The 26,777-nt window shown below is 45.5% G+C and overlaps 1 protein-coding gene across 13 annotated transcripts in view; it reads right to left on the bottom strand.

Moving 5' to 3' along the window:
* The window catches only part of LOC118214305 (mitogen-activated protein kinase kinase kinase kinase 4), a 78,707-nt gene that overhangs the window by 22,849 nt on the left and 29,081 nt on the right, over positions 1-26,777 (bottom strand). For 11 of the 13 annotated variants that reach the window (XM_035394180.1, XM_035394186.1, XM_035394179.1 and 8 more), the window contains exons 3-15: positions 20,800-20,856; positions 14,635-14,760; positions 13,936-14,046; positions 13,339-13,429; positions 12,850-12,980; positions 12,245-12,299; positions 11,800-11,878; positions 9,394-9,569; positions 7,996-8,068; positions 7,052-7,262; positions 4,949-5,110; positions 4,376-4,462; positions 2,568-2,780 (exon numbers count right to left, since the gene is read on the bottom strand). In XM_035394180.1, the coding sequence (XP_035250071.1) occupies positions 2,568-2,780; positions 4,376-4,462; positions 4,949-5,110; positions 7,052-7,262; positions 7,996-8,068; positions 9,394-9,569; positions 11,800-11,878; positions 12,245-12,299; positions 12,850-12,980; positions 13,339-13,429; positions 13,936-14,046; positions 14,635-14,760; positions 20,800-20,856 (1,572 nt within the window). Of the gene's footprint in view, positions 1-2,567; positions 2,781-4,375; positions 4,463-4,948; positions 5,111-7,051; positions 7,263-7,995; positions 8,069-8,507; positions 8,600-9,393; positions 9,570-11,799; positions 11,879-12,244; positions 12,300-12,849; positions 12,981-13,338; positions 13,430-13,935; positions 14,047-14,634; positions 14,761-20,799; positions 20,857-26,777 lie in introns of those variants that run through there. The other 2 variants (XM_035394187.1, XM_035394192.1) reach the window with 2 other exon arrangements.

Genomic DNA, 26,777 nt, shown 5'->3' with positions numbered 1-26,777 from the left:
AAACCAGGGACAAGGGGGGAACGAGATACACTTGCTTCCGCAGAGCAAAACACGACAACACATAAAACAGGACACGGCTCGTGGGTTTATGGTCTTCTGAGTAAATAGAACAATGATGGATGAGTAGTTTTCTTATTTGTTTTTTTTAACAGCGAGGGACTTTTCAGCTGAAACAAAACACCCAGCTCTAGAGCTCATATGGCCCAGGAGCATGTCCAGAGAGATATAGATGGAATAACTCAACAGCAACAGCAGTACAGGCTGGCCTGACTGGACATCAACAGCATATCAAGTACGTTTGAACAAGAAAACAGCCAGTAGCAGGAAAATATTATCAGAATGCTGGACAGAAACTGCATTTAGATGTCAAATAAATCATTATTCTAGTTAGAGAGGAAAGACAAATGATGGTCTTGCCCTGTCCTACTTGCTTAGCCATCATGAAGGCTGCCTGTTTCAATCCATGTGTTTTTTTTTTACATTTGTCACAATGCACTGATTATAAACAAAACACTAACTCATCAGATGGTTAGCAAATCTGAATAATCAATGCTAAATATTGGCAAATGTCTACATTAATATACTCCACACCCGGTGGCATCATATTACCTGCTTGAGAACACACAATTTCCCAGAAAGACCAACTTTCTTCAGTTGAACAGCATGAGATTACCCCAGTTTAACAAAACAATAATCATAATAAGTTTCTGTAATAACAAAATGTCTTGTTATGGAAACAACTTGAGGAACAGATCTGTGTGTATAAATCACTTTCTTTCAATTATAGGGCAGAGTAGAGACACTGGCCATAATGTTTACCTCCATCTAAGTTTAAGAAAAAGCAGGGCTTTTGAAGCATACTTCAAAAACAACAACAACAACAACAAAAAGAATAGCACGATAATAGCACAAATCCAACAATTTTCGCTTGCAGTTTTCAATCTTGAGATACAAGCAGAAAACAGTAGGCGACGGCAACAGTAAAGTACACCAACCATATCAAAGACTTCATCTGCATTACAATGGTACAATGCAGACTCCCCAAAATGGGGGGATTTAAACAAAGCCAGCCCAGCTCTCCATATGCCTCCAAGACAAAGGGATTAAAGCCACCCAAAATGCAGAGTCAGAGCTTTTACCTGTCACTCTCTTGGCAATCTCTGCCCCCCCAATTACAACAACATGGCTGCAGACACAAGCCAGGGAACACCAAGAGGATTTTCTCAAGCCTTGGACAATTTAATACAGAGGAAACAGCTGGAACTGATTTCACAGAGAGCAGACCACTATAAATGCAAATGTTCCTATACCCCAAAATGGTATGGAAGTAACAATTTAAAAAATTTGCCTCTTTGGCTTCCCATCTTAAAAACAAACAGGCAACACAAAATATGACTGGATTTCTGCATTTTGCTCCTGATTGATTTCTTCAATATAAACCAGCGCAACAGCATGGATTAACCTGGAGAGATGGAAAGGTGTTTGGAAATGAAAGCTAGCTGTGATGCTGCTGTGACATAGCGTGGGTTTAAGTTTGGACAGAGCGAATTTGAAGGAAATTTCTCATTGAGTGTATGATTTCTGATGATTCATAGGCGCAAGAAAGTCAAAGCTTCAATTTAAAAGGTGGCTGAAGGACAGTATGCATTATGGACAGCTTATTTTAAGATTTCTTTTTTTTTAAATAAACAAGTACTGTGCAAATTCCCAAAAAAATAATCCATTTAGACAATAAAGATCTTTACATTTTTTTAAATACACAATTAATGTGTGTGTCCATCATACATACTGCTCATTATCATTTTAGAAACAGCTGTGCTGGAATATCATTAGACATGTAATAGCGTGAAATGGGGGGGGGGGGGGGGGCAAATCAAGTTTAAAAACCAGGTGAAACCAAGGTTAAAACTGAAGGTAAAAATATTACACATCACGTGTAAATCATGGCAGACGAGCCCCTTCCAGTCTGAGACCAATTTAAAACAAAAACGCAGAACAAAAAGGATGTTTCATCTTAAGAAGTTTTAGTGGCAGCCGAGGAAGCAGCAGAGAAGCAAGCAGTTTTGCATTTTCTACCTGAAGAGACAGAACAATAAATAAAAAAGACTGTGGTTGATGTGAGCAAGAGATTTTCTTTTCTTTCTGGAGGGCTGGAACATCCACAGATGCGGACTGGCATTGTCATGGTAACCTGGCCCTAGTCATAGCTTCATCATGGATGCTCCAAAGTTAGGAAGACAGAGGGCTAGAGGGCAGTAGGGAGGAGGGGTATGGTGTTTCTCGTAAAGACAGTGAACTTAGTTTCTGGAGCATGCGGGTTAAGTTACCGTTATCGACGTACGGAAAGACTGCTTTAATAGATAAGATTCCAGAAAAAATCCCAGTAAACTTATTTTAAAAAAGTGAAGAAAAAAAAAGAAAACCAAAAGTTGAGCGCTCACAAGTAGTAGTTTTGTGTTATGCACCACGCTGGCTGAGGTCCCACGCCCGCTACGGTCAGCAGTGTTAGACAAAAAGGTTGAGAGAACAGAAGCAGCAGAAGGCATGGGGGGAGGGGCGAGGTTCACCTCTCTGACCCGCTCGATTGGCTGAGGCTCGGGTTGAGGGGCGGGGCCTTTGGGCTCTGGGGGCGGGGCAGCCTGTTGCTGCTGCTGCTGAGGCTGCTGCTGCTGCTGCTTGTGGTCCTGCTGGAGCGAGAGCAGGTAGGCCTGCTCCTGCTGCAGCTGCCGCTGGAGACGAGCCGCCTGCCGCTGCTCCTCCATCTCCCGCCATTTGTACTCCTGGCGTAGAGAACGGAGGAGGTGAGGCGCGTGGCCGAGGCGGGGGCGGGGGATTTGGCTGTTTACTCTACTATAGTGCCAGAGCAGGGGGAGAGGTGTAAGAATATTTGGTGGGTGGGGGCCTGAGAGGGGTGGTTCTCTGTATCCTGGTATCCCGGGGGACGGCTGTGTGTCTCGCTGGAGGGAATGCTGAAAGCTTGGATAGGGAGTTCAGTGTTGTGCTAGCAACTATCCTGACGAGCCCCTGTAGTGAGGAGGGGTCAAGGGTCAGGTTCCGCATGTGTGTGCTATTCTGAAAAGCTGTGGAACTGACAAGTCTCTCTCTGGAGCAGCAGCGCTAACGTTGACGGGAAAAAAAAAGAAGAACAGATTTTTCTAATGGGCGACCACATCTGCATCTGTCTCAGCTCACAGCTGAGTGACTTGCTCCTGGTTCAGCATTAAGCTGATGATTTTAATGAGTCAGAAAGTTTTAAAAGAAAAACCTAAATTTAGTTTAGTTTAGTTTACAGGCATTTAGCAGATGCTTTTATCCAGAGCAACTTACGTTGTATCCAATTATACAGCTGGATATATACTGGAGCAATGCAGATTAAGTACCTTGCTCAAGGATACAACGGCAGTGTCCTACCGGAGAATCGAACCTGCAACCTTTAGGTTACAAGACCAACTCCTTAGCCATTATACTACACTGCCGCCTAAATTTAGACTATATTATATAAAAAAATAAAAGTAAAGCTTAACAGGGCAGAGGCAGTTGTATTAATATGCAATAATGTGACAGGTTAAACTGGTCCAAAACACAGGTGATGGCGCCTTTGGCCGCTTGGAGGTGCATCATACATTCTGGCTCACTTTTGAACAAGCCAACTCAGCTCTGGAAATCAATTTCTTGAAACAAGCAAATCAAATAATTAATGATTAGGTTTTGAAACAGCAGGAGGGATTACTCAATTAGACTGCAAGTGAGAAACTTGTGGTGCAGAAAAATGTCAAGACCAAAAGCTGATGGGGAAAAAAAGAGAGAGATGACACGGAGGTCAGTGAAAGCGTGGATGGTGCTGGTGGTAGAGTACTCTCATCTTAACTCACTTCCTGTCTGAGTGGCCTACCCCAAAGATGCAAAAGAGCCCTCAAAACAACATAAACAACTCACTTCAAAGCAAAACATAACTGTTTACTTCGCAAATATCTGATATCTGAAGAGGGACATGGAAAGATTCACTTCCTTCCTGCTGGAGCTGATAAGCTCCCAAACAGAATCCTGCAAAAACTCCCAATGACACACACAGAGCAAGACAAGAGCAGCAACTGCAACTCAATAGGTCGACCAACACGAGGACCAAGAAAGCCTTTCAAAATCATAAAACCAAAATCATAAAACAGTGCACAGAAACACCATGAAATGGTCACTATGTTTGCTGACAGACGCTCTTATTTCAGAGAAACAACACCAGTTTAAACAAGATAATTGGGCTGTCATTGACCCCCTAGACAGACTGAAATGTGGGAGACTGTGCTAGCCTCTTCAGCCCAGTAGGAGGAGAGATAGACGGAGAGAAAGAGCAGGATGTAGAGAAGAGTAGACAGGTTACCAGCAACATGGCTTGTTCATGGAGCAGCTGCTGCTGCAGGATCTCTAGGTGTCTCTGCTCCTCCTCCAGTTGACGACGGATGTACTCCTGCCAATCAAAGACAGGGACACAGGTGAGTGGGGAAACTGTGACCTATCCCTGCCCTTTCTCCAAAACCCTGCGTATGTACTCAAATACTGCTGATGGTTACAGCAGTGACACTGGTGGATGCGAAACTGGGCACTGTTGCAGTTTATGTATTCTTAGCCTACCTGTCCTTGAACCATTGAAAGTGTAAAATCACAAATACACCATTTGAACTGCATATTTCTATTGCTGATGTAACAATCACTGCCAATAACTGAAAACAATGAAAGTCAGAGTTTTAGAACACTGACTTGGAATGTTGAGAAAACATTCTGCAAAAAAAAACTACTCTTCAAAGGGCCGAGAGTGAACAGATTCCGAAACAGCTTCAGGGCCTGTGGGCTTTTTACATTTTTACAGACTTTATCAACGACAGCCAATGAAGGTTGCTCCGGGAAGGCCGTGGCCAGGCCTCTGGCTCTGGGGGGGGGGGTGGGGGAGACGCACCTGCTCCCGCTCGGCTCTCCTCTTCTCCTCCTCGGCCCTCCTGCGCTCCTCTTCCTCCTTGCGCCTGCGCTCCATCTCCTCCACGCGGCGCTTCTCCTCCTGCTCCCGCCGCCGCTGCTCCCGCTCCTGCTGCCTCCTCATCTCCCGCTCACGCCGCTGTTGCTGTGGGAACCCAGGGAGGGGGACAGAGAGCAGCTTTTAGGGACTGTGTCACAAGTAACGGCAAACTGCTGACACACAGACTGCTACGCAAACCACAACTACATATACTACGTACTAGTGTACCTGGTAGGAAGCACCACTAAGTATGGATGTGAATGAAATTAACAAAGTTATGAACATTTGGAATGAATTTCATGTTATCACTTCACCATGAACACTCACTCATTTATGCTGAAGTTTCTGACATATTTCTGGGCTTATCAATAAATATCTTACAATATTTATTCTAGCGCATGCTGAGAAAACAAAATTTGTTAGCTAATAATAACAAATATATATTATTGGTGAACGGTTTTCTTCTTTGATATTTGTATATGTAGAATCACACAGCAGGGACTTCAGGGAACAGCAGGTATGTAAAGTGCACTTGATTTATATGATTTATATACATATTGGCTCCTGATTACTTCTTAGTCAAACGTCTATATTTCCAATCATTCTAGGAAGTTGGTCTGACTGCAGAATAATGTAAGAACATGGACAGCTTGCTCTAAAACACAGCAGGGTCTCTCACTGGGCTTGGCTGACAAATGGCTGACGAAGAGAACTCAGGTCCACTTTACCCATCACAGCTCTCTCTCCATTAGTCAAGCAAGTCAGAACGACAATAAGAGGAGGACCCAGCAATGCAGCTGCTTCCCGATTAGTGGAACCTAACCCTCTGAAGAGTAGGTTTTTTGGAGTGTTTTTGGAAGGTTTTTCGAACTCCATTCCATTGAATTACCAGAAGTTCCGTTAAGAACATTCTAATCACATATCAGCAACCCTTCATTAAAGGGTTAATTAAAAGAAAAAGAATGACTCAGCAATACAGCAACCCTCTCCATTAGCCAGGCTTCAATGAAAAGTAAAAAAGGTAACCTAGCTACACAGCTCTCTCTCTCCATTAGTTCTGAACTTCATATCCCACACAAAACAGGGACAGTCCGCAATCTTATTGAGTTAAGATTGGCCATTCGGACTAACAAGAAGCAAAGACCTCCACTTGCTGAGAGAAGCTTTTTGGGCAGACTAAGTTAGTCCAATTTTCTCTCAATATATAGCTCTCACACTCTCACGAACTTTCACTCTCTCTCACACTCTCTCTCTGACAGACACACACACACACACACACACACACACACAAAACACTGACTCTTCCTAAGCAAACAAGAACACACCCTCACCGTAACCCAGAATGTGTGTGGATAATGAAGATAGCCATTATAATGTCATTATCCCCCTGGAGCCCCAGGTCTCCTTTTAAGCAGGAAAACTCAATTAGGGGAAAAAACATGAGACTGTGAAACCAGGGGATGAGTCTGCCAGACGTGCATGAAGGACTGTCTTTCTACCAACAGACATGGCACAGGCAGCCCTGGACATCAAACATTAGGCATGGGCACGTAACGAGGCCAGACAGAGGTCAGCCCAGGGAAAGCACAGGCTCCTCTCTCCAGGGCAAAAACAACAGGAGCATTCAAAACAGAAGTGGCTTCATTATAAACATGAGTGTGACGAGGGGCATCACCACAGACTCATACACTTATTCACCTGATCCCTGCCATATATTACACGTTCTGCACACTGTGAGTGATTTTACTTGAGCCAGTTAATTTAATGTGCTAGTGTCATTTGGCTTTAAATACAATATCCAGGGGCAGAACCACTGTTGCATGTCCATACATGAACAACAGCAGGCAATACTGTGCATACAATGGCTGGATTATACTGTACTTTCTTAACAAGAACACTTGTACTGTATAGACACTGATTCACCTAGTTTTTCTGGTTATGATCTCACATATCGTACCTGCCTGTAGACACAGATTTATTTCACGCCCTTATTCGGGGTGACACTCAGGGTCACCCTCCCACGCGGTTTCCCTGGCGACGGCTCACCTCCTCCAGCCGCCGCCTCTGCTCCTTCTGCTGCTCGATGCGCTTCTGCCTCTCGGCCAGCAGCTGGCGCTTGTACTCCTCCTGCTCGCGGAGCTGCTGCTCCTGCAGGAGCTGCTGTCTGCGCAGCGCCTCCGAACGCTCCTTGTTCTCCTGCTGGAGGCGGATGAAGTCCCTGCGCAGGGTCGACTCTCCCGGGACGTTCACGATGGAGCTGTGAGGGGGGGCACAAGGTGGGGGGGCACGTCAGACAATTCATTCACTTGACATTGGGGTGGGGGTGAGGGGGGTGGAATGTGCTTATTATGTGTGGATTAGCCTGCAGATAACCGGGCTGTGGATCTGCGCTGCTGCGTGTTCAAATCCAGCGCGTGTGGGACACAGCCATTGAAAGTAACTCTGCGAGTGGGTTGAAAAATATGCAAAGTGGAAAGCGGTAGGCAATGTAAAACGCCCCCCTGGTGTGCCTGGGGATCTCTGCGATGCTGTGTCATACAGGAGGCTGTCGGGCTCCACGGTGCCTAGAGCAGGGAGGCTCTAATCGGGCCCACAAGGCCAGCACCGCCGCTGGCTTCCTTTACTAGCCGATAGTAAACGCATTGATTAATGGCACTGATTGGCCACAGATTTAACTCACCAGGTGTCCCAGGTTTAGTGGGAAGAATGAAAGCCAGCAGTGCCACTAGCCACACAAGGCAGATTTGAGCATCCCAGGGTAGGAGTGTGCCCAATATAGTACGGTATATGATACAACAGTATATGGTATAATGGCATATAACATATGATATAATGGTATATAGTATATGATATAATGGTATATAGTATAGGGTACATGGTATAATAGTATAATGTATAGCGTATATGGTATATGTTATATGATATATAGTACATATTGTATGGTATAATGGTTGCAGGAAATGTATGCATCGGCAGCAGCGCTGAAGTACCTGGGCTCTCCCTCCTGCTCTGCCGGTTCCTCCTCCTCCTCCTCACTCCCACTGTACTCGTACTCCGTCTCATCTACAAAGAACAGCCTCGTTAGCATTCACGCTACATCACAATGAGTGTACCATGCTAATACAGTTAAATGCACAGCAACAGCAATATGATACCCATAAGAATTCTTCAAGGGGAAAAAATAATTACAATTCTTTTACAAATTCAGCACAATATAACAAACATGGTGGTCTCTCACAGATACCAGATCCTCCTATACAATATTTTGTTACAAGAAAATGTAAATATGAACGTGAACTAAGGCTAGAAACACTTTTTTTTCCTCCATTTCAAATCAAAAGTTTATCTGGTTAATCCTTAACGGCTGATTTCAATACCACAGACAGCAGACATGAAACACAGGTCCCGACACCTCTGCCAGCCATATAGTTTACTTCAACAGTACTACAGAGCTGAGGGCTCAGCGAAAGAATACAAATAAGGGAGTAAACAAAAAATTCACTCTTCATTCCTGTGTATCTGTGTAAGATCCCCGTCTCATTGTACTTCTACAGGAAGGCCTCTGAGGTCATCACATCCAACTAACCTCTAAAACTGGTTTTTTCATACAATCAGAAAAAAGAATGACCAGTAAGACAGTGCTTAATCATCAGCTGAATACCTCAATATTAATTATCATTCCGAGAGGTTTTTTCTTCTTATGATTAAAAACGTTTTTGGTCCGTGGGTTATTGTTTTCAAGCACCCCTGCATAAACCTTAAAATTATTTTTTTAGTCTCTAGGCACTTGAAATTTGATGAGGAAAATAATTGGTTGTATCAAGCATGTATCATTTAGCTTAATTGGGTACACCTATCTATGAGGAGCGTGCCTCTTCATTATATTTCCTGGAAACTAATTACTACAGGTTAAATGACAATTCCATTGTGTGTGTGGTCAATGAGGTCCCTGCGCCATGTAAAAGATCACTGAGTCATATACTGCAAGAGATCTCTGAGTCATAAAGAGATTCCGGAGCCACGTAAGAGATCCCTGAGCCAGCTAAGAGATCTCTGAGCCACATGAGAGATCTCCAAGCCACATAAGAGATCTCTGGGTCATATAAGAGATCCCCGAGTCATATACTGTAAGAGATCCCTGAGCCACATAAGAGATCTCTGGGCCATATAAGAGATCCCTGAGTCATATACTGTAAGAGATCTCTGAGCCATAGAAGAGATCTCTGGGCCACATAAGAGATCCCTGAGTCATATAAGAGATCCCCGAGTCATATACTGTAAGAGATCTGAGCCATAGAAGAGATCCCTGAGCCATATAAGACATCCCCGAGTCATATACTGTAAGAGATCTCTGAGCCATAGAAGAGATGGTAACGCATGACACTCACCTTTCTCGCCTCTCTTCTTGCGGGTGCGGTCGATGTGGTCCTTGAGTTGAATCCGGACCTGTCTTTCATTGGGCTGGTCCCGAATGAAGGGGTGCTTCAGCAGCTGTTCAGTTGGGGGGCGCTGAGTGTAGTTTTTCACCAGACAACCCTCGATGAAGCTGAAGAACTTTTTGGACCTGAGGTAGAGCACCAGAAACTTAAACTTTGAAGAGCAGGTTTGTTCAGTCAGTGTTCTAGAACACTAGAGCATTGCTCTCCATTACCAGTATTGACTGTTGCATCTAGAATGTTCAGTTAATAAGAGCATTCTAATCACATATTTGTGATCTCACATCTTAAAAGGGTTACAAACACAGTTCTAGTTGTCTGGAATAATATTTGACCGATGCTGATTTGATGTTCCAGGGCATTATAGCGGTGGCTGAGTGCATCTCCATTCATTCCCCTCACTGTATAGAAATGCACAGAACATTTCATGCAGAAAGCTACACTTGCTCAAGCAATTCACCATCTTTAATATATAACACTGCACAGCACTGTCACATTCCACGACAGTCATTAAATACCCAGAGGGACAAACAAGCTTTCAGCACTTATCAAGTCACACACGTAATATGCACATTTTATTCTGAAGCTGTTACGGTTGAAACGGTTGAAAATAGCCCAAAGAAACATCAAACCATAAAAACAGACAGCATAAAGTATTGTTTTTTTTCCACCGCCCTGCCTAGGCTGCAAGTCAGTTATACCCGAGGCAAACTGGGGGGCGTTTCTACAAAAAAATCTGAATGGGCGGACAGCAAGCCGGCCAATCCCTAATACAGTAAGTAGGCCTCCCAAGGCCAGGCAAGTTAAACAGACATAGGCTTTGTTTATCATGTAAAAGACCACAGCCAAAAAAATATTTTCAACAATTCTAATTCCTCACCAGGGAGCTTGGTCTTGCTCAAACATCACTGAGCAATTCATGCTGGAAAACGAAGTAGCACAGAAGTGCCTCAATGTATACCAGACTAGAAAACCCAAACTACAAAGTGGTCCCATGAAAACAATACTGAAGACATTCCAGCGGTATGTAGCAGCTGACCTGTACACAACATAAATGGCCTGGGAAACATTAGACAAGCATGAGTGAAACATGCTGAGTAGGAGAAGATGCCTCAGTAACCAAGAGGCATCTTCACACACGAAACATGGAACAATGCCGCACTCAGTTTTCTGGCAACGGTAGTGGCTTGTTTTGATCACACACAACCAAAAACCATGCATTTTTTTAAACAGGTTGATTAATAGTTGTCTGAACAGGCAGCCATCAAATACTTGAAAAGAGCCAACAATGGAATGGAAGTAGGTCAAGAGTATGACCAAGACATGTACAGCCTAGAAGTGGCATGACTTCGCTAACTTTATTATACCAGCCAGAGAAGCTTGCTAATGACAAGCTGTTTGCAACTGAAAAAAAAGTTAATCAATTATAACTGCTAGCATCCTTGCATATTTTAATCTACATGTACAAATAAGAATATGACTGAGACTGTGTCACTGTGTCCTGTGTATAGCTAGCAAGACAGGATGGAAGGCAGTTATTAATTTGTGATATGAGCTGTATTGCTCTAAGTTTATTATTTTTATACAGTAGTGCGAAAAAATGTCGTTGGCAGGGTGTCTTGGTGAAATAAGTTGAGTTTCCTAGTTGACATCGAAACATAACATTTCCGTAAGAGAGAGCACTACTAGGTCTTGATCCAGCAAATTTCTGGAGTAGCCTTCCTGGAATGCAGGCTCTAATTCACAGTCGACCCTTAAATGGAAAGGCTTTGTAATATTCACTGCAAGACTGCACATGCAAAAACAGGGCTACTGACTAAGGTTACAGCAGCTGATATCTGGGCCATTTTATTGTTTTTATTTTACCGTTATTTATTTTCATGGCAGAGCAGCATCTATGAGGCGCATCAGACAGCAGTAATGGCCTGGCCTCTCTCACAGTGCTATTTATAACGGGGGCCAATTACCAAGGGGGAAGCCTCATACAAAACCACGCACTGCTTCATACATCAGCGACTAAACCAATCACTGCTGCCAGAGCCAGCAGGCCAATCACAGCGAGACCTCCGCCTCCCCGTCGGCAGGACCAGAGTCGGGCAGGCCTCACAGTTCAGTGTTCCATTACAGAGCACATCATTAAGCACATGTGCCTCCGCGCCGCACTGATTTACCGCACAGCCAGCTTATGCCCCGTGCCAGCAGCATCGCGTTCTCCAAAAGCCCAGCAACAGCAGCGCACTCGGTACAACACAAGCTCGGGTAAAAAAAAAAAAAGGGGGGGGGGCGCGGTGCTAAACGGGCGCGGCGCTACGGTACGCGAGAAGCAAAGGCTTTCGTGAGAGACACTCTAGAACATACCATTTCTTGGACTTGAGCCTCGGCGGAGGGTTCCTGGGGATGAGGAAAAGGGCTCGCATTGGGTGCATGTCGCAGAGAGCTGGAGGAGAGAGGACGAACATGCGCACATCAGCAGCAGTAAATATGACCAGAGACCGCAGAATTGACCTTCGCTTCGCTCTGCAAACAGCGGTACTATTCCAGTTCAGCAGAACTATTCCAAACAATAACAGCAAGCGCTAGATAACTGGGAATGAAACCATGTTTAGTACCAACATTACAACAATACTGGAGGAGGAAGAGGAACTTTTAATATTTATACACTTCAATGAGGCTCTCCAACCAGAATAAATAAAAACAATTAAAATGAAAAAAGGCTGAAAGCTCAAACACTGAGGTAGTACTTAAAAAAACAGGGAAAACAGATCGGGGAGGAACAAGAGAGAGAAAAGAAAACAGAACTCACGGGGTGCTCCCTCCGCCATCTCAATGGCGGTTATCCCACAGGACCACAAGTCACTCTGCGAGAGAAAAGCCATTAAGCATATAAACTTCATACAGCACCGTGCTGTACCAGCTAACAGAGGGGGGGGGGGGGGGGAGAGGGGTTTAAACCAGTCACTATCCCCAACTGTTTTCCTGTCACCCCCCGATTTTAAACATCCCGTAGTATGTGTATGCACCACTTTATCATCACAGGCCACCCAGCTAGCCACAGAGAGGGTGATTGAAACTCATAACATACTGTAGACGTTTTAGCTGTACCAACATATTGAGGGCAATTTTTCAATCACGCAGAAGACATCAGATTGTGAAACAAGGGATTTTTAAAGAGTGACTTTCTAAAACATTTACTGCACAATAATACTTCTGAGACATAAAAACCAGAGCTTTCCATATGCTGTAACATATACCAGTCTAATAGCAGTAGAACACAGATAAAAATGGGGGGGGGGGCAGGGAGTTTGAGGTCATTGCTCTCATTTTGAGGTAATTATTTTCATTTCATCACTGGGCAATTAGTGTGCGCATGGGCCCGGTTTTGAGTCGAAAGTGTGTACACCGTCTTACCCGATAGTCGTAGGTAGCGTCCGGGTTCTCATCGCACGCGATGACCTCCGGGGCCATCCAGTAGGGTGTCCCGATGAAGGTGTTCCTCCGACCGACCGTCCTGTCCAGCTGTGCGCTCACACCAAAATCAACTGCAGAGGAAAACCGGATCCGGCCAGTTTGAACCAGCTCAAACCAACCCCAGGAGCCTGGGGACTGGCCAGCTCCAGTAAAGCTCTTATGCTGCGCTTTCATTCCCATGTTTGCTAATCTTGTTTAAAGAATGTACGAAAGGAAACTTGGACTCTGGGTGGTTTTCGCTGCAACTATAAATTCTAACAAAATGTCTGATATATATATAAATGTACCAAGCACCCCGTGGTTTCATCATAAAACCATTTGTCATTAGCGTGTGGAGAACAGTGTGCTTGTGTAATACAGCCCCATTCGGTTCTGGATGGGGCCGCCAGCTCCCACCCCAGGGAGGACGGCCGGGGTTGCACCACTCACCCAGCTTGACCTCGGCGTTCTCCGTCAGCAGGACGTTCTGGCCCTTGATGTCGCGGTGGATCACGTGATGGGCGTGCAGGTGGGACAGCCCCTGAGCGGGAGAGCACACTGTCGTGAGACCGCAAATCCCAGAATGCCACAGCAGCCCGACTAAAACCGCACACAAAGAGCGCAGTGTTTAAACATGGGCTGCCACCACAGCATCGCAGGGTCTGTGGGAGTGCGTCAAACGGTGCGCCGTGACGACAGAGTGGGCGGAAGCGCCTGGATCCAGCTCAAGGTTCACACTTAGGGAGTCCACACTGGGAATCAATCCCAAGCTCGGGGGCGCAATGCGCTCGTTTTATGTGAACGGTCTCGAAGGGTTTACTTTCTACGGCTTCGCAAACCGATCAAACGTTCTGAGCCGTTCAGAGAGGAACGGGAGAGGTAAAAAGTGCAAAGAGAAGAGAGAAATGGGAGAGGTAAAAAGTGTAAAGAGAAGAAAAATGGTTGAAGGCAAGAGAGAAAAAGAGAGAATCAGACAGAGGTGAGGGGTGAGGAATGGGAGGGAAGAGTACAGGGATAGTGCAGCTGGGTAGGACTGAGATGACTCACTCGAAGGATCTCTCTAGAGATGTAGGCGATCCAGTCCTCTTTCAGCGTGTTTCCCTTGGTGTTCTTCACCAGGTCTGTGATGGACCCGGCGCCACAGAACTCCATCACCAGCTGGAGATGAAGACAGAGTTACGGACATCTCCAGACAAACATGCACACATGCATATGAAACATGCATCTATCACAGCAAAAATAATAGTATAAACACTGTGGTCAGGCTTAAGAGATAACAGCAATCATCAATGAAGTGTGTGAGTGTGTGTGTCTGTGTGCAAAGGTAAGTGGTGTGTTTGTGGTGTGTGTGTGCACGCACGCATGTGTGGAGTTGTGTGTACGTATGTGGTGCGGTGTGTGTGTGCACGTGCATGTGAGCATGTGTATGTGGGGGGGGGGGGGGAGGAGGCTAGGAGAAGGAGTGTTTTTACAGATATCACATTTTACTTTTTCTGAGACAGCATGTAAATCTCCTAGTCGGGGGGGGGGGGGGGGGGGGGGGGGGGGGGATGGGGGGGCCCAAAGGCCTTGAAAAACACCACTGCATGTAATACAAGCCCTGAAAACAAGGAACTGTGGAGAATGACTGAAGGCCAGACCATTTGAGCAGCACGGTGAGCAGAGAGGGTACAGGAACTTGGATTTGTTTGGGGAGTGGGGGGGGGGGGGTGTCTTGAGGCCAGAGGGGTCACCAAACAAACTCACCCACAGCTGGTCATCATGGCCTGGGGGGCTCTTTTTTATAAAAGCACCGTAGTAGGTGGCAATGTTTCTGTGGTGGGAGTACTTCTTCAGCATATTAATCTCCAGTTTAATTTCCTCCTCTTCATCCTAAGAAACGCATACAGGGATGACAGAAAGAATTATTCAATTAATTATCTCCCTGAGGACTAAAGGGGTACCAGATAGCCATCGTAACTAAACAGCATGCAAAAACACTGCCTTTGCAAAGCCCGACATGCTCCAATGAAATACAGCCTCGAGGCAAAATGACTGATAATGGCGAATTAGGAGCTTTGAAAACAAACGTTATTCATTGCTTAAAAACAAAACGAAAAAAAAGAAAGCACACTTAAATATTCTGAAATTTAAGCTTCCGTTTCTAATGAGCTGTTTTGCTTCGAGCTTAATGGCCCATGGACTGCCTCGCGCTCAGTTGTGTAAACCAGTGCTTGTATTGTCAGTGGAAAAGCAGTTAATAAACAATCTGTAATGCAGTCTCAATAGCTCACAATGTTTTTTTTTGCTGGGCTACGTTGGCAACAGCATTTTAAGTTGCGGAAATGATAAACGGAGCATCCCAAAACGTTAATAACAGTAAAGTAAATATGCACCTGTCAGAAGGAAGATAATGAAAAATAAACAGGAAGTTACTCTGCTTCCCATTTATTTTTTATTATCTTCCTTCTGAACAGCCCTCTTTGCCATTATTAATGGTAAAAGAGGTGGAAGTCAGAAGGAAAAGAAGAAGCAAATCTGTACCCAAAAGTCAAATCATTGCAGCATTATTATATTTAGATTCCTCGCTGTTGTGAGATCTACGTCACCCATGTGATCTCATTCAAACCATAAATAGAAAAGATCTTTAATTTCAGAGAAGCTCTATCGGTTAACTGAGATTAGGCAGGACAGAGTCAGATCTGTCCATAACTGGCACACTGCGTAAGAGAGACAATCCACTACATACAGACTCTCATATCTCTGCTCCCACAGTACAGATGAAACAAGGCTAACACAAACCTGAGACAAAACGCACAGACCCACAACAGCACAACTGGTTTTGCATTGCATCACCCACAACCAAAGCTGAAACTCATTATGTCGCACTGAAGGCTGGCTTCTGCCCGCAAGGGCAAGGTTTTCCCCGCAAACAGTCTATGTGTTGCCTGTTGCCAGTACAGCCGGATGGCACAAAAAAAAAAAAAAAACCTTGCACTGAGGCAAAAAAGGTAGGAATGGGTATCTTAGACTGCCACATTGACCTTAAGTGTCTCAGGTGGTTTGATGACATACAAGATCAGACGTTAGTTGTCCATTGTCAGAACAAACTGACAAATAAGGGTAATGGACCAACAGTCTGATGCTATAAAACAAAGGTAGACTAAAGTAATGCATTTTCCATCACGGGCCCAAGAAATAGCCTTCAGAATTTTCCTCAATGGGTTTATCATGGCCGAACTGCATTAGCCCTCTGCCCCAATGACATGAGGGCAAAGACTACTGCAAGGCACTCTGGGGGAAAGTATGCAATCATGATTTTCTCCAAATTTTCTATGTTGTGCAATCGCTAATGTGGAGCATGTAAACAGCTGTTTTTTTTAAAATGCAGAGATAGAGAAGCTGTATCTGGCTTCCCCTCCTCCATATGCTCCGCACAGAGAGAGCAGCAGAAAACGGGAAAGGAGGCAGGGCTAAAAATAAAGCTGTTTGCAGCGAGAAACGATGACCTGCTCTACAATGATGTCATAGTCCCGCCCCCTCTCTCTCTCCCTCTCTCTCTCTCTCTCTCTCTCTCCGAGCACGTTTCCTGCAGCTGTTTGGATTTGTTATTCACGGCCATGAAGCCTGGAAGCGGGGGGGGGGGGGGGGGGGGGGGGGGGGGGAGGGGGGGGGGGGGGGGGGAGAACAAATGGCCATCCCATCATCGCGAAATCGCGGCAGGGGAAGGACTGTGCTCCTGCCCTGGGGTCACCGGGACACGGGGCATCGAACACCTCGTAGGTCACAGGGCGAAAATGGGAGTCTGACCATTTTCAGCAGGGAATTAGCCTGGCCTCACTGCTTCAAAACGGTGTGATAAATTTACAGCCTAATGCTCCGTTCTCTCCCAAAGGTCCCATTCGACAGTTTAAATCGGGCCCCAGAAAGAGGTTCACACTGGACTGAAAAAAAAAAAAAAAAGTTACACAGACAATTACAAAGACTGAAAATCATGCATTTATGCCTCCGCCAGTCTGCCTCTGTCGTAATCTAATAACCAGACTTGGTTGATGCATATAGGCTAAACACGGCAACACTGCTCCACCCATCACCCTACATCCCGCCCACTAATGTAAATTCTCTTCTGAAGCACTGAAAAGAAAAACTCTTTTTCCCTTCCTCTTTCTCGGTTTTCTCTCTCTCTCCCTCCCTATCCTCCCGGTTTCTCTCGCTCTCCCAGTTCTCTCTCTCTCTCCCTCTCAGGCAGCCTGCTGTGCACTGGAATATCCAGCACAGGAAGGAGAATCTGGGTCAAAGCGCACACGCTGAACCGCGCCTGTGGAGGGTTTGAACAGCACGCGACCCGAAGCCGAGCGAGGAGGACCGGTCAGGCGGGCGGGGGGGATCTTCGGCATTCCTCCTCGCCCAAAAGCCGCCGCCGCCGCCGCCGCTCCTCACAGCCTCTCCACCCGCACGACGGCAGAATCAACCCGAGCAACGGCCTCCTCCGCTAAACTCATCAGGAATCCAGTGTGTATAACGCAACGCAGGAGTGCGCTTAGCAACGATAAAAGAAGCTATGGTATTTCTACCGGTAATATCAGCGCCACTGTACACATGTAACCTACAGTTAGCATAACTGTGCAGACTGTGAATTCAAAGTGCCAGAAACAACAACTGCATTTATAAGAGCAGCAAGACAAAAATAACAGTAAAATTCCCAACTCCAGAGCTATTCATCGCACCAGCAGGCAGGTCAGGAGTTCACCAAAACCATCTCCAGGGGAGCCACAATGCAGCCGGTTTTCAATTACATTATTTTACAGATGTGAGATACATAGAAACCGACAGGAAAAACGGTGAAGCAACAGTAGCTCTTAGGGGGCTTGGCACTGACAACGCGTGCACAGAGCCACCTACAGGAATGCCAAGTCCACTGCATCCTGGAACTAGTTTTTCAAAAATAAACAACAGCCTCCACTGTTCTGGCACACACTGCAAACGGATTTAACGGTCAATGAAATGGAACAGCAAGAGCTAGGAACACTTGCTATAATCCCTTAAATAATGTAGTGTATTATGACTTAACCCTTCAAAGAGTAGGTTTTGTGGAATGTTTTTTTTCTCTTCAAAATTCTAAGTCAGTATTCTAGAAATCAAGAACATTGCATTCAATTACCAGTACTGATTGTTACATCAGCATTAGAACATTCAGTTAAGAACATTCTAATCACATATTTGTTATGTGACCTTAAAGGGTTAATGATGATGCTGACATGCATAGATATGCAAGATCTTCTCTGAGTTTTTCCCAGTCCTTTATACTGGGTGGAGTAATTATCACACTAGGAACGAGTGAGCTTTCAGGGGACCAACCTGTTTACAGTCCATAGTGGATAAACACAAAACCTTACATAAGCCTCACAATGAGCCAAGGATCATACACAGGACAAGGCTTTCATCAGAGTGGACCGACAGGTCCCGCCACCTTTTGAGGTGTTGCTGTCGTAGCAACGGGGCGGTGATGCGTCAGATCCCCAACGCCCACAGGAGGAAACGGTGGCGCAACGCCGCCCGGCGCCAGTGTTCCGCATCGCGATGATCATGACCAACGCCGATTAGGAGAGGCCGCGGCGTGTCTCAGTAAATTAACCGCTTGCATTAAAACCGGGTCAGGACTCTCTGATTGCACCATCGCCTAGAGCGTGTGACAGAAATCTCTTCCTAATGCTCTATAATGCAAGCATAAAAGGCACTGCCAGTGTAAGAGCGTGTTTATCACTTCTGTTTGTCCCATTCGTCAGAATTGGCCCTTCGAAGGAAGAGTGACAGTTATGAGAGACGTGGACTCATGGGCACACAAACTTTCCATTTTGAAATATTTAAATAAAATTTCGAAACACAAGCCAATCTAACGCATCTTGCTTTGATGATAAAGGTTACAGTTGAGGCAAGTTCAGGGTTACATTCACAAGCTAGGGGAATGGCATTTTTTTTTGACATATTGGCAAGTTTGATTCAGTTGCTAATACTGAGGAAGCATACATTAACTATCAAGGTAAAATAATCCCAGGTAGTTAGCAAGCCATCTAGCACCAGGTTAGCCAGATCGGTTCTGTTCATTTTACTGTATTTAAGCTTGAAGATTGTTGAATTACTTAAAAAGAAGGGTGTGAACAATGTTTTCTGAATTCTGAGGCTAACCTAAAATAATAGATTGGCCCTGCTTTTGCACCACAAAACTCAACAAAATGAACACTTAAGTAATGGAACCAAAAAAACTCTCATGGCCTCTATAATTTTTGGGTCCTGGTTATGACCCTGTTCATGTGCATAAGAATATTTCACTGCAGTTAAAAATATTTAGGTTTTATAAATAAAACATGTAAAGGATGTTGTGCAAGATAAGGGCTAAATAAATCTAACCCAAACATCACCATGAGTACTACAGACTACCACAGCCCTGTATTTAGTGGTGAAATATGCAAGGAGAAGATGCATTTTTTAAGTGAACATTCATACAACTGACATTACAAGCTATTTTAGGAGGGAAAATATTTATTTGGGGGAGCCTTGCGGCTCAGGGAAACATGAAGCCTTGGTTTGATTTACACTACTGAGCACTTCTCTGTCTGCCTACAACAGTTTGGTCAGCCTCTGATCAAAAAACAGCCACTAACATAAACAGATACTTAGTTATTGCTATATCTCTTATCCCTGATCTCAGTCTAGCGAAAAATGTTTCTTTTTTTTTTACCCAATTTAAAAAAGGTCTGGGGTGTTCACCTCATCTGCTAATTATCTACCGTTAGCCTTGGTGAAACAGGAGGCTAAATGACTTGTTCTGGAGCTGGCCTCATTGATGTGAACGGGGGAAAAAAAGCACTTATTAAAATCCATGGCTGACTGAAGCTGTTGGCTCTTGCGCCATGATATGCATTTGGCACCAGTGCCCACAGTGTTTTCTGCCTTTCAGCAGCGAAAATAAATAAATAATAATGGGACGTCCGCATCCTGAGCAATGTGGGAGGCTGGGCTTTGCCAGGCTTTCACAGCAGGAGCAGCAGCTAACAGAGCAGGCTTGGGCTGCAGGCGAGTCCCAGGCTATGATTAGGGCCCTGTGGTGGGCAAAAGGACATGCAATCGTTAGGGTCTGTGTGGGTGGCCGTGGCAACCAGGCTCCAATTGGGAGGTCCCATTTCCGGATTAAAACGGAGCCCATGGAGAGGCTCCTTCCAGTGAACCATCCTGTTGCCCACATGCCATGCAATCTCTGATCTTGCACAGAGGCTAAAAAAAGGAAGATTTTGGTTTTTAAATGAAGATTCATTTTTAACTCTCTCAGTTAAACCTAAAAAAAATACCAACAGCAAATGAACTTTGTGTGTAAAGATTCACTTGCAGTAAGTGTGATGAAAGCTTTAAGAATCTTCCCCTTGAACCAAAATTACCAGATTTAAACATGCACAAAAGACAAAAAAAAATAGTTCTGAACTTAACAAAAGCTTACAATAACTTTGTAGTGTTGGGCTTACTTGTCAATAAAAGTGGGATAGGCGACAGAAGGTTAGAACATGTCTCGACTTGCAGACACTAATCACCAAAATCATTACAGTTACTTATTTTACTGGACAGCAGAGTTGACTAAAGATCTCGAATCAGATTGGAGACATCTAGTTTTTTTAAAAAGGATCCCTTTCCAAGAAAAGGCCAGTAACCAATCAGTTAACAAACGTAAATATGGATCATGAGCGTCAACAGTGTATTTCCACACAGCTCAAAGCACAGACAAAGTGCAGTGAAAACAAGACCAGGCAGCTGCAACCAGGCCAATCCCTGGAAATGCATCTGGCTGATGTGTGCAGATGGAATTCGGGAAGCGATTGATTCCTCGAGGACCCAATCAGAGCTCCCCGCTGAAGGCAAACAGGTGAAGCGCGTTCCCCTTACCTCCGTGACATCCATGACCTTGATGGCCGCCAGCTGTCCCGTTTTGACATGTCGCCCCTGCAGACGGAAGGAGAAGAGAGAGTCAGGTATTGTGTGTTACACCTGGGAGCAAGTCCCCGTGAGATGGAACGCTGCTACATGGGGAATACATAGTGAGTCAGCGTGCGCTACAGCCTAGGGCTTGCATAAAAGACAATGTGACATTCACCAGCAGGACCAAGCTTGCTAATTTCGACACTCCCAAGATCGCGAGGCGCAGATCAAAACAATGAAGTCAGACAGGCAAAGACATGTTTAATAGATCTCTCACCCCTCCCCAACCCACGTGTTACAAGTTCCAGTTTAAATTACTCTCTGAACAGCACGATGGCCCACATCTGAATCAACATGGACCCCGGAGGTCAACACAGTGATCATATGCGACACAGCAGAGAAAAACCTTTCACAGTAAAATAATCCATTCAGTCAGAATAGAAATGAGAAGAAAGCCATCTCTGTAATCTCATGAGATAAAGAACTCATCATTTGGAAGGATGTAAGACACACAGTAGTCAGGCCTGGGAAGTAGAAAGGGTTTTGAGGTACAGAGAAAATATACAGAACAAGACATGGACAGAAACTGCTTCAGATAGTCCAAAACAAAGACAGGAGCTCTTAGAGTAGGGGAATTACAGTAACCGGGGGGGGGGGGGGGGATCAATATTCACAGAAGTGATTAAAGTGATTTAAAAATTTCAGATATTTTCCCGGTCACTTCCATGAGTTTTAATATAAAATCCTTCATGAATATAGGCAGGACGTGGACAGTTGAAACTACACATCCCATCACCGGCCTGGGATGAATTGTGGGAAGGGGGGGGGGGGGGGGTAGATGCGTAGGCCGGTGCTGAGCGGCAGGAATGCTGCACAGCTCCACATTTTAACCGCCCGTCTGTCGTTACCCTCATTCTCACAAGGACTCTCAGGAACTCAATGGCCTGTTAAACACGTGTAAATAAATACATTTTCTCTTTTAAAAAAAAAAAAAAAAAAAAATCAGTTGAAGTTGAGGAACGTCATTCCTAATTAAGACTGAAGGGCAGGACATGCTGCAACAGCCTCCACTCCAGCCAACGCCCCCCCCAGCCAGATTCCCCTCGTCTGCCCCAGGACATACACGATGACTGACATGGCCGCCGGGCCGCAGTAACCCCGCTATGAAAACATTCCCACACTTTTCCTGTTGCTGCGCCCTCCCCACTCCCCCCTCTCCTCACCCCCCTCCCCCCACCCCATCCTTCCCCCAGTAACACAAACAGAACTAGGAACAAGAGCCCCCCAATTCCCCTCTCGCCCGTTCCTTCTGCCTCTCATCAAAGAGGAAACGCTTGCCAGGAAACTACAGCTCTGCACCGCCAGCTCGATGCGGGATTTTCCCAGCCTCGTGGTGGCCGACGCTGGAGCCGTCTGAATGCGGCCGCTGTACGGTTAGCGGTAATGGGCACGGCTATCGTGAGCCGCATACAAAAGGCTTCTCTGTGACCCTATAGCTGCTCCACGCGAGCCGCTACCGTCGCAGTGAATGCCTTTCCTCATTGCCTTCAGGGCCTGTGGCCAGCCGCTAAGTCCCTCGGTTTGAAAAAGCTTGTTACCCTGGTGCCACAGAGGCTGAGTTGAAGGCTCAAATAGCCCAAGGGATACTCTTTAAGAGCAGCGCATTTAGCCGTGGAGTAGAGGGCTGACAGGTGACCAGAAAATGGCGGACACCTACGTCAGTCAAAGGGGTTTTGCTTTCAGGGTGCTCTCTGCAGGACGGAGAAGCAAAACCCTCGTCCTCCCCCCACAGTTCCTGTCAAGTTGACAGCAGAAATTCAGGTTTGCCCTTCTCAGGTTTTCTGTATGTGGTCCTCTGCTCTTGCCCAAGGCCACCCAATGCTTTTGGTGCAGACTTGCTTTGACAGTTGGTCTAGCCACTTGCAAGCATATAAGGGCCGAAAGAAACTTTCAGACAACAGTAGAGAGTTCAGCTGAAACTTAAAGATACAGAGCAGGCGTTTTCAACCTTCGCTGATCCAGGGACCCCCAACCCAGGCTCAGGCATCCAGGGGACCCCAACCCAAGTTATTTTTTCCATATATTCTGAAAATAAAATATACAAAAAAATCAAAATCTTATTTGGAAATATTTACACTTATGCATTGCAAACCAAGTCCAGCCAGGGACCCCCTACAGTACCTGGGTGCTAGAATTCAGAAAGGGGACTAAAACCTCACCCAGCTCAGCGGAGTGTTGAACCCAAACAGTAGATTTAAAACTGGAGCCCCAGACAATCCTCTTTATGCTGGCTCACAGCAGGCGCAGAGAGGGTTAATGAGCGACGGCCCCAGTACTGCCTTAGAGCCAGCCCAGGGGATGGGGAGTCTCCGCCCTGGCAATAATCTGCCCGTGAACACAGGGCCCGGAGCCTCGGGATTGGGTTTCCTTTGTCTGAACCGAGCAGTCACCTGAGCTGGACTCGCCGGACTCACCCCGGGGGGGGGGACGAGGCGATGAGGGATTAACCCAGTTCACCACAGACACAGGGCTAATTAGCGGGGAAGATCACACACAGTTGGATCTGTTTGTTTCACCCCCAGTATGATTTTTTTTTTACATTAAAAGGGAATAACAGCACGAATCCCAAATGGCAGTGATTGTGAGAGAGAGATAGCAAGAGAGGGAGAGACCCAGCGAATCAGGAAAACATTCCGACAGTTGTAGAGATCAGTTGTAAAGCGCCATATGCCACTTTCAAGTAGGTATCATTTTCAGCACAAGGGCTGGTCCACTCCCAGAGTGATTCAAACTCCTCTCTACAAGACTGGGTGTGAAAACAGATAAGCAGCATAAGTAACTGTCAACCAGGTTCACCACCCTACAGACACACCATTAAGACCCAGGCACTCTGTCCAACATGGCTGCCTAGGTCACAGGCATGCTCACTCAGCATTTTAATGGACATTTCCAGTTAGGCACATTATCCATTGACCACTGTTGCCCAGGGTCACAACACGAAATGGACAGTCTGTGAGGTAGTAATACTGTTAGTACTGGTAGTAATACATTATTGCAGCCTTTCTACATACAAGCCCTGTCATGGGTTAACATTTTAAATTCATTATCGAATCCCTCGAAGCACAGTCCTTGGTCTCTGCTCCTGATTGAATGCTGGTATATCACCTTGCATTCAATCAGCATAAAACAATGACATTCAATCCGAGAATCAAAAAATCCAACACCAGAGGCAAGTGTGTGTCTGGATGGTTTCCATAAGAACATGCCTGCTCTTCCTCATTAATCATGTGTCAAAAAACAAAAAAAAAAGTAATTTCAACAATGCTGCGGGGTGTAAGTCTCAACTCACTGAAGAATGGCAGTACATAATGAACAGGAGCCAGGAGAACTTCTGCAGCTTTCACAATGACGCTACACAAATACAGCAAATGCAGTAGTTTACTGGGATCATGTAAGGCTTTGTGAGCTACCCTTCTCCATAAAAATAGCATTTCAACCCAGAGACAGGACGGTCAAGCGATAGGTCAAAGTTGTCGGCCTAACTGTAACATCCCTGGATCTTCAGTTAAAACCTAATGCCAGCTGAAACTCAACTTCACTTGAAACTTAAAAAAAAAAAAGTCTTCTAACAAGCTGACATTATAGAATAATAAGGCACTGAACAGAGCAGCGCCTAACACACAAAAGACCTGTCAACAGACACATTGTACATCTTGGGGCTTTCTGTTACATTTACGCGTACAGTAATTACACTGTAATTAGACCAATTAGTTTCACAATGCGGGATAAATGTCAAGGCCTGAACAGCAACAGCACCTGGCAGTCACTGTCTGAATGTCCCGTTGCAGCTCCAGCCACGACTCCGCAGCCAATCAGATCAGGGCCTCGGTTCTCAATCCTTCAGTGCTTAACCCACATCTTAGCTCAGGGGTCGAGGCTCTGCGGCACGGCAGATGGACTGGATCTGGATCACTCATTAGGAGCCGTGGCACCATTTGGCTCACAGTCTCACCCACCTACCCCCAGTTTTGTGTCATCCACACTCCTAAAACGGGCACAGGGAGCAGCACAGGCAGAGATGTGGAGTTTAAATGAGGTCTGCAGTAAGACATTAACCTCAGAGAAAAGTGAAGTTTGAGGGAGGTGGCGCTGATCTCCCTGCCCTCCCAAATAAATATCAGCCTGACACAGACAGCCTGGAGGACTGGACCGAGACAGACAAGGTCCCAAAGAGGCGCTAGCTCATACCTACAGACCCCCCCCCCCCCCAACAGATGGTAACGTGACACACATTAAACCCATGCGAGGATCCAGCTGATACTTATCTATGAACCCTCTGCACTCTGCTTCCAAACACTCAGGCTGTGGACGAGCACATGTCCATGTATTTTAGCAAACAAAAGCAAGTGTCCCAGAGATGTACAGAGGGGTCAGGCACTGGGGATTGGTGACAAAGGAACAGGTCAGGAGGGGAAAAACACACTCAGGACTGAAACCGGTAAACAGAAGCACACAACATTATTTATCAGCAACACATTCCATACTGAGAGAAGTGATTAGGCTTGTGACAAAACTGGAGTCCCGGAAATTTTGCATTCAAGTGCATCGGAATTTTGTCAGTTACGCATTTAGACTTGGTTAAATATGACGCATGTTAATTTTACTTGAGATTCACAAAAATGGCAGAACGGGTCTGCTCTGTTTTTTAAGTTCTAGCGTTATAAAAGTCTGCCGTGAGACAAATTCTCATCAAAGAGCCAAAGTGCATGTAAAATTAAAATCTGGCAAAGCCAAAAGACAATGTACTTCTGAGATTTGAGATCCTGTTACTTCACACGTCTATATTTACCCTGGTGATTCATGCACACATAGCTGACTGAGCTGTGAAGACCGATGAATGCTGGTACAGTAGGTGTGTGTGTACGTGTGTGCGTGCGCGTGTATGTGTGTGTGAGTGTGCGTGTGGGACAGCAATGCCCAGCTGACTGCAGTTTCTCCAAGTGCCGCCACTGGCAGTTTGCTCAACACATAATTTGGAACAACAAAAATATCCCAAATGCTCTTAAAAAAAAAAAGCCGAATTACAGTACAGAATTCAACCAACAAACAAAACACCACATGCATGAGTGATCTGGATTTCGGGGAGCGAATATTCAGGGTTCAGCAGAGCGTACGTGTAAATAAAACTCCAGAGAAGGAAGGGAAGGTCAGGCCATGACAATAAAGGTGAAGGTGACAATGACAATACAGTCCATGAAGAATGAGGAAGGGGGAGCATTCACCATGGTAACGCGGTGTGTGTTGCCACTTTCTGCCAAAGCTGCTGAGGCATAGCCATCAGACCAGGGCATTCCCTCGCTGAGTCACACATGGCCTTGGTAAAAGTGAGACACACACCCTCATACTCACACTCACGCACACAGACAGACATGGACACATGCACAGTGAGCCTTCTGCTCAGAATGTAGCCCATTCACAATGTTTGACAAACGCTGAAAAGCCTGAAAAATATATCGGCGGAAGATCAACACAAGCCCATCCTAACACTAAATAATCCTGCAATCAAAAACTGCCCACACACTGCAGGCCAATTCTCCAACCATAATCATATCAACAAAAAACTATTTGCAAAGCAGGATGGGTAACTAAAACATAACATGCATGACCAGACAAAGTGAGTAACTGCATGACAATAACTTCAGTATTATAGACCACAAAAAGGAAATTGAAAAGGGAATTGGAAGGACTATACATCAAAATCGAAAGAATGCCACAGACAGCTCTGATCACCATGAATATCAGTCAGAGATAAGACTGAAATCAACAGCTACGATCACCATTGATACCACTCAGAGATAGGAATTCCATGAACAGTTCTAATGACATTAGATATCAGTCAAGGAGGGGAATGCCACGGACACTTCTGAGAACCATAGACATCAGTT

This window comes from Anguilla anguilla, chromosome 15 (genome assembly GCF_013347855.1).
Source record: "Anguilla anguilla isolate fAngAng1 chromosome 15, fAngAng1.pri, whole genome shotgun sequence".
NCBI classification, from domain to species: Eukaryota; Metazoa; Chordata; class Actinopteri; order Anguilliformes; family Anguillidae; genus Anguilla; species Anguilla anguilla.
Note: the sequence above shows the minus strand (reverse complement) of the source record. Positions and strands in the feature narration are given on the sequence as shown.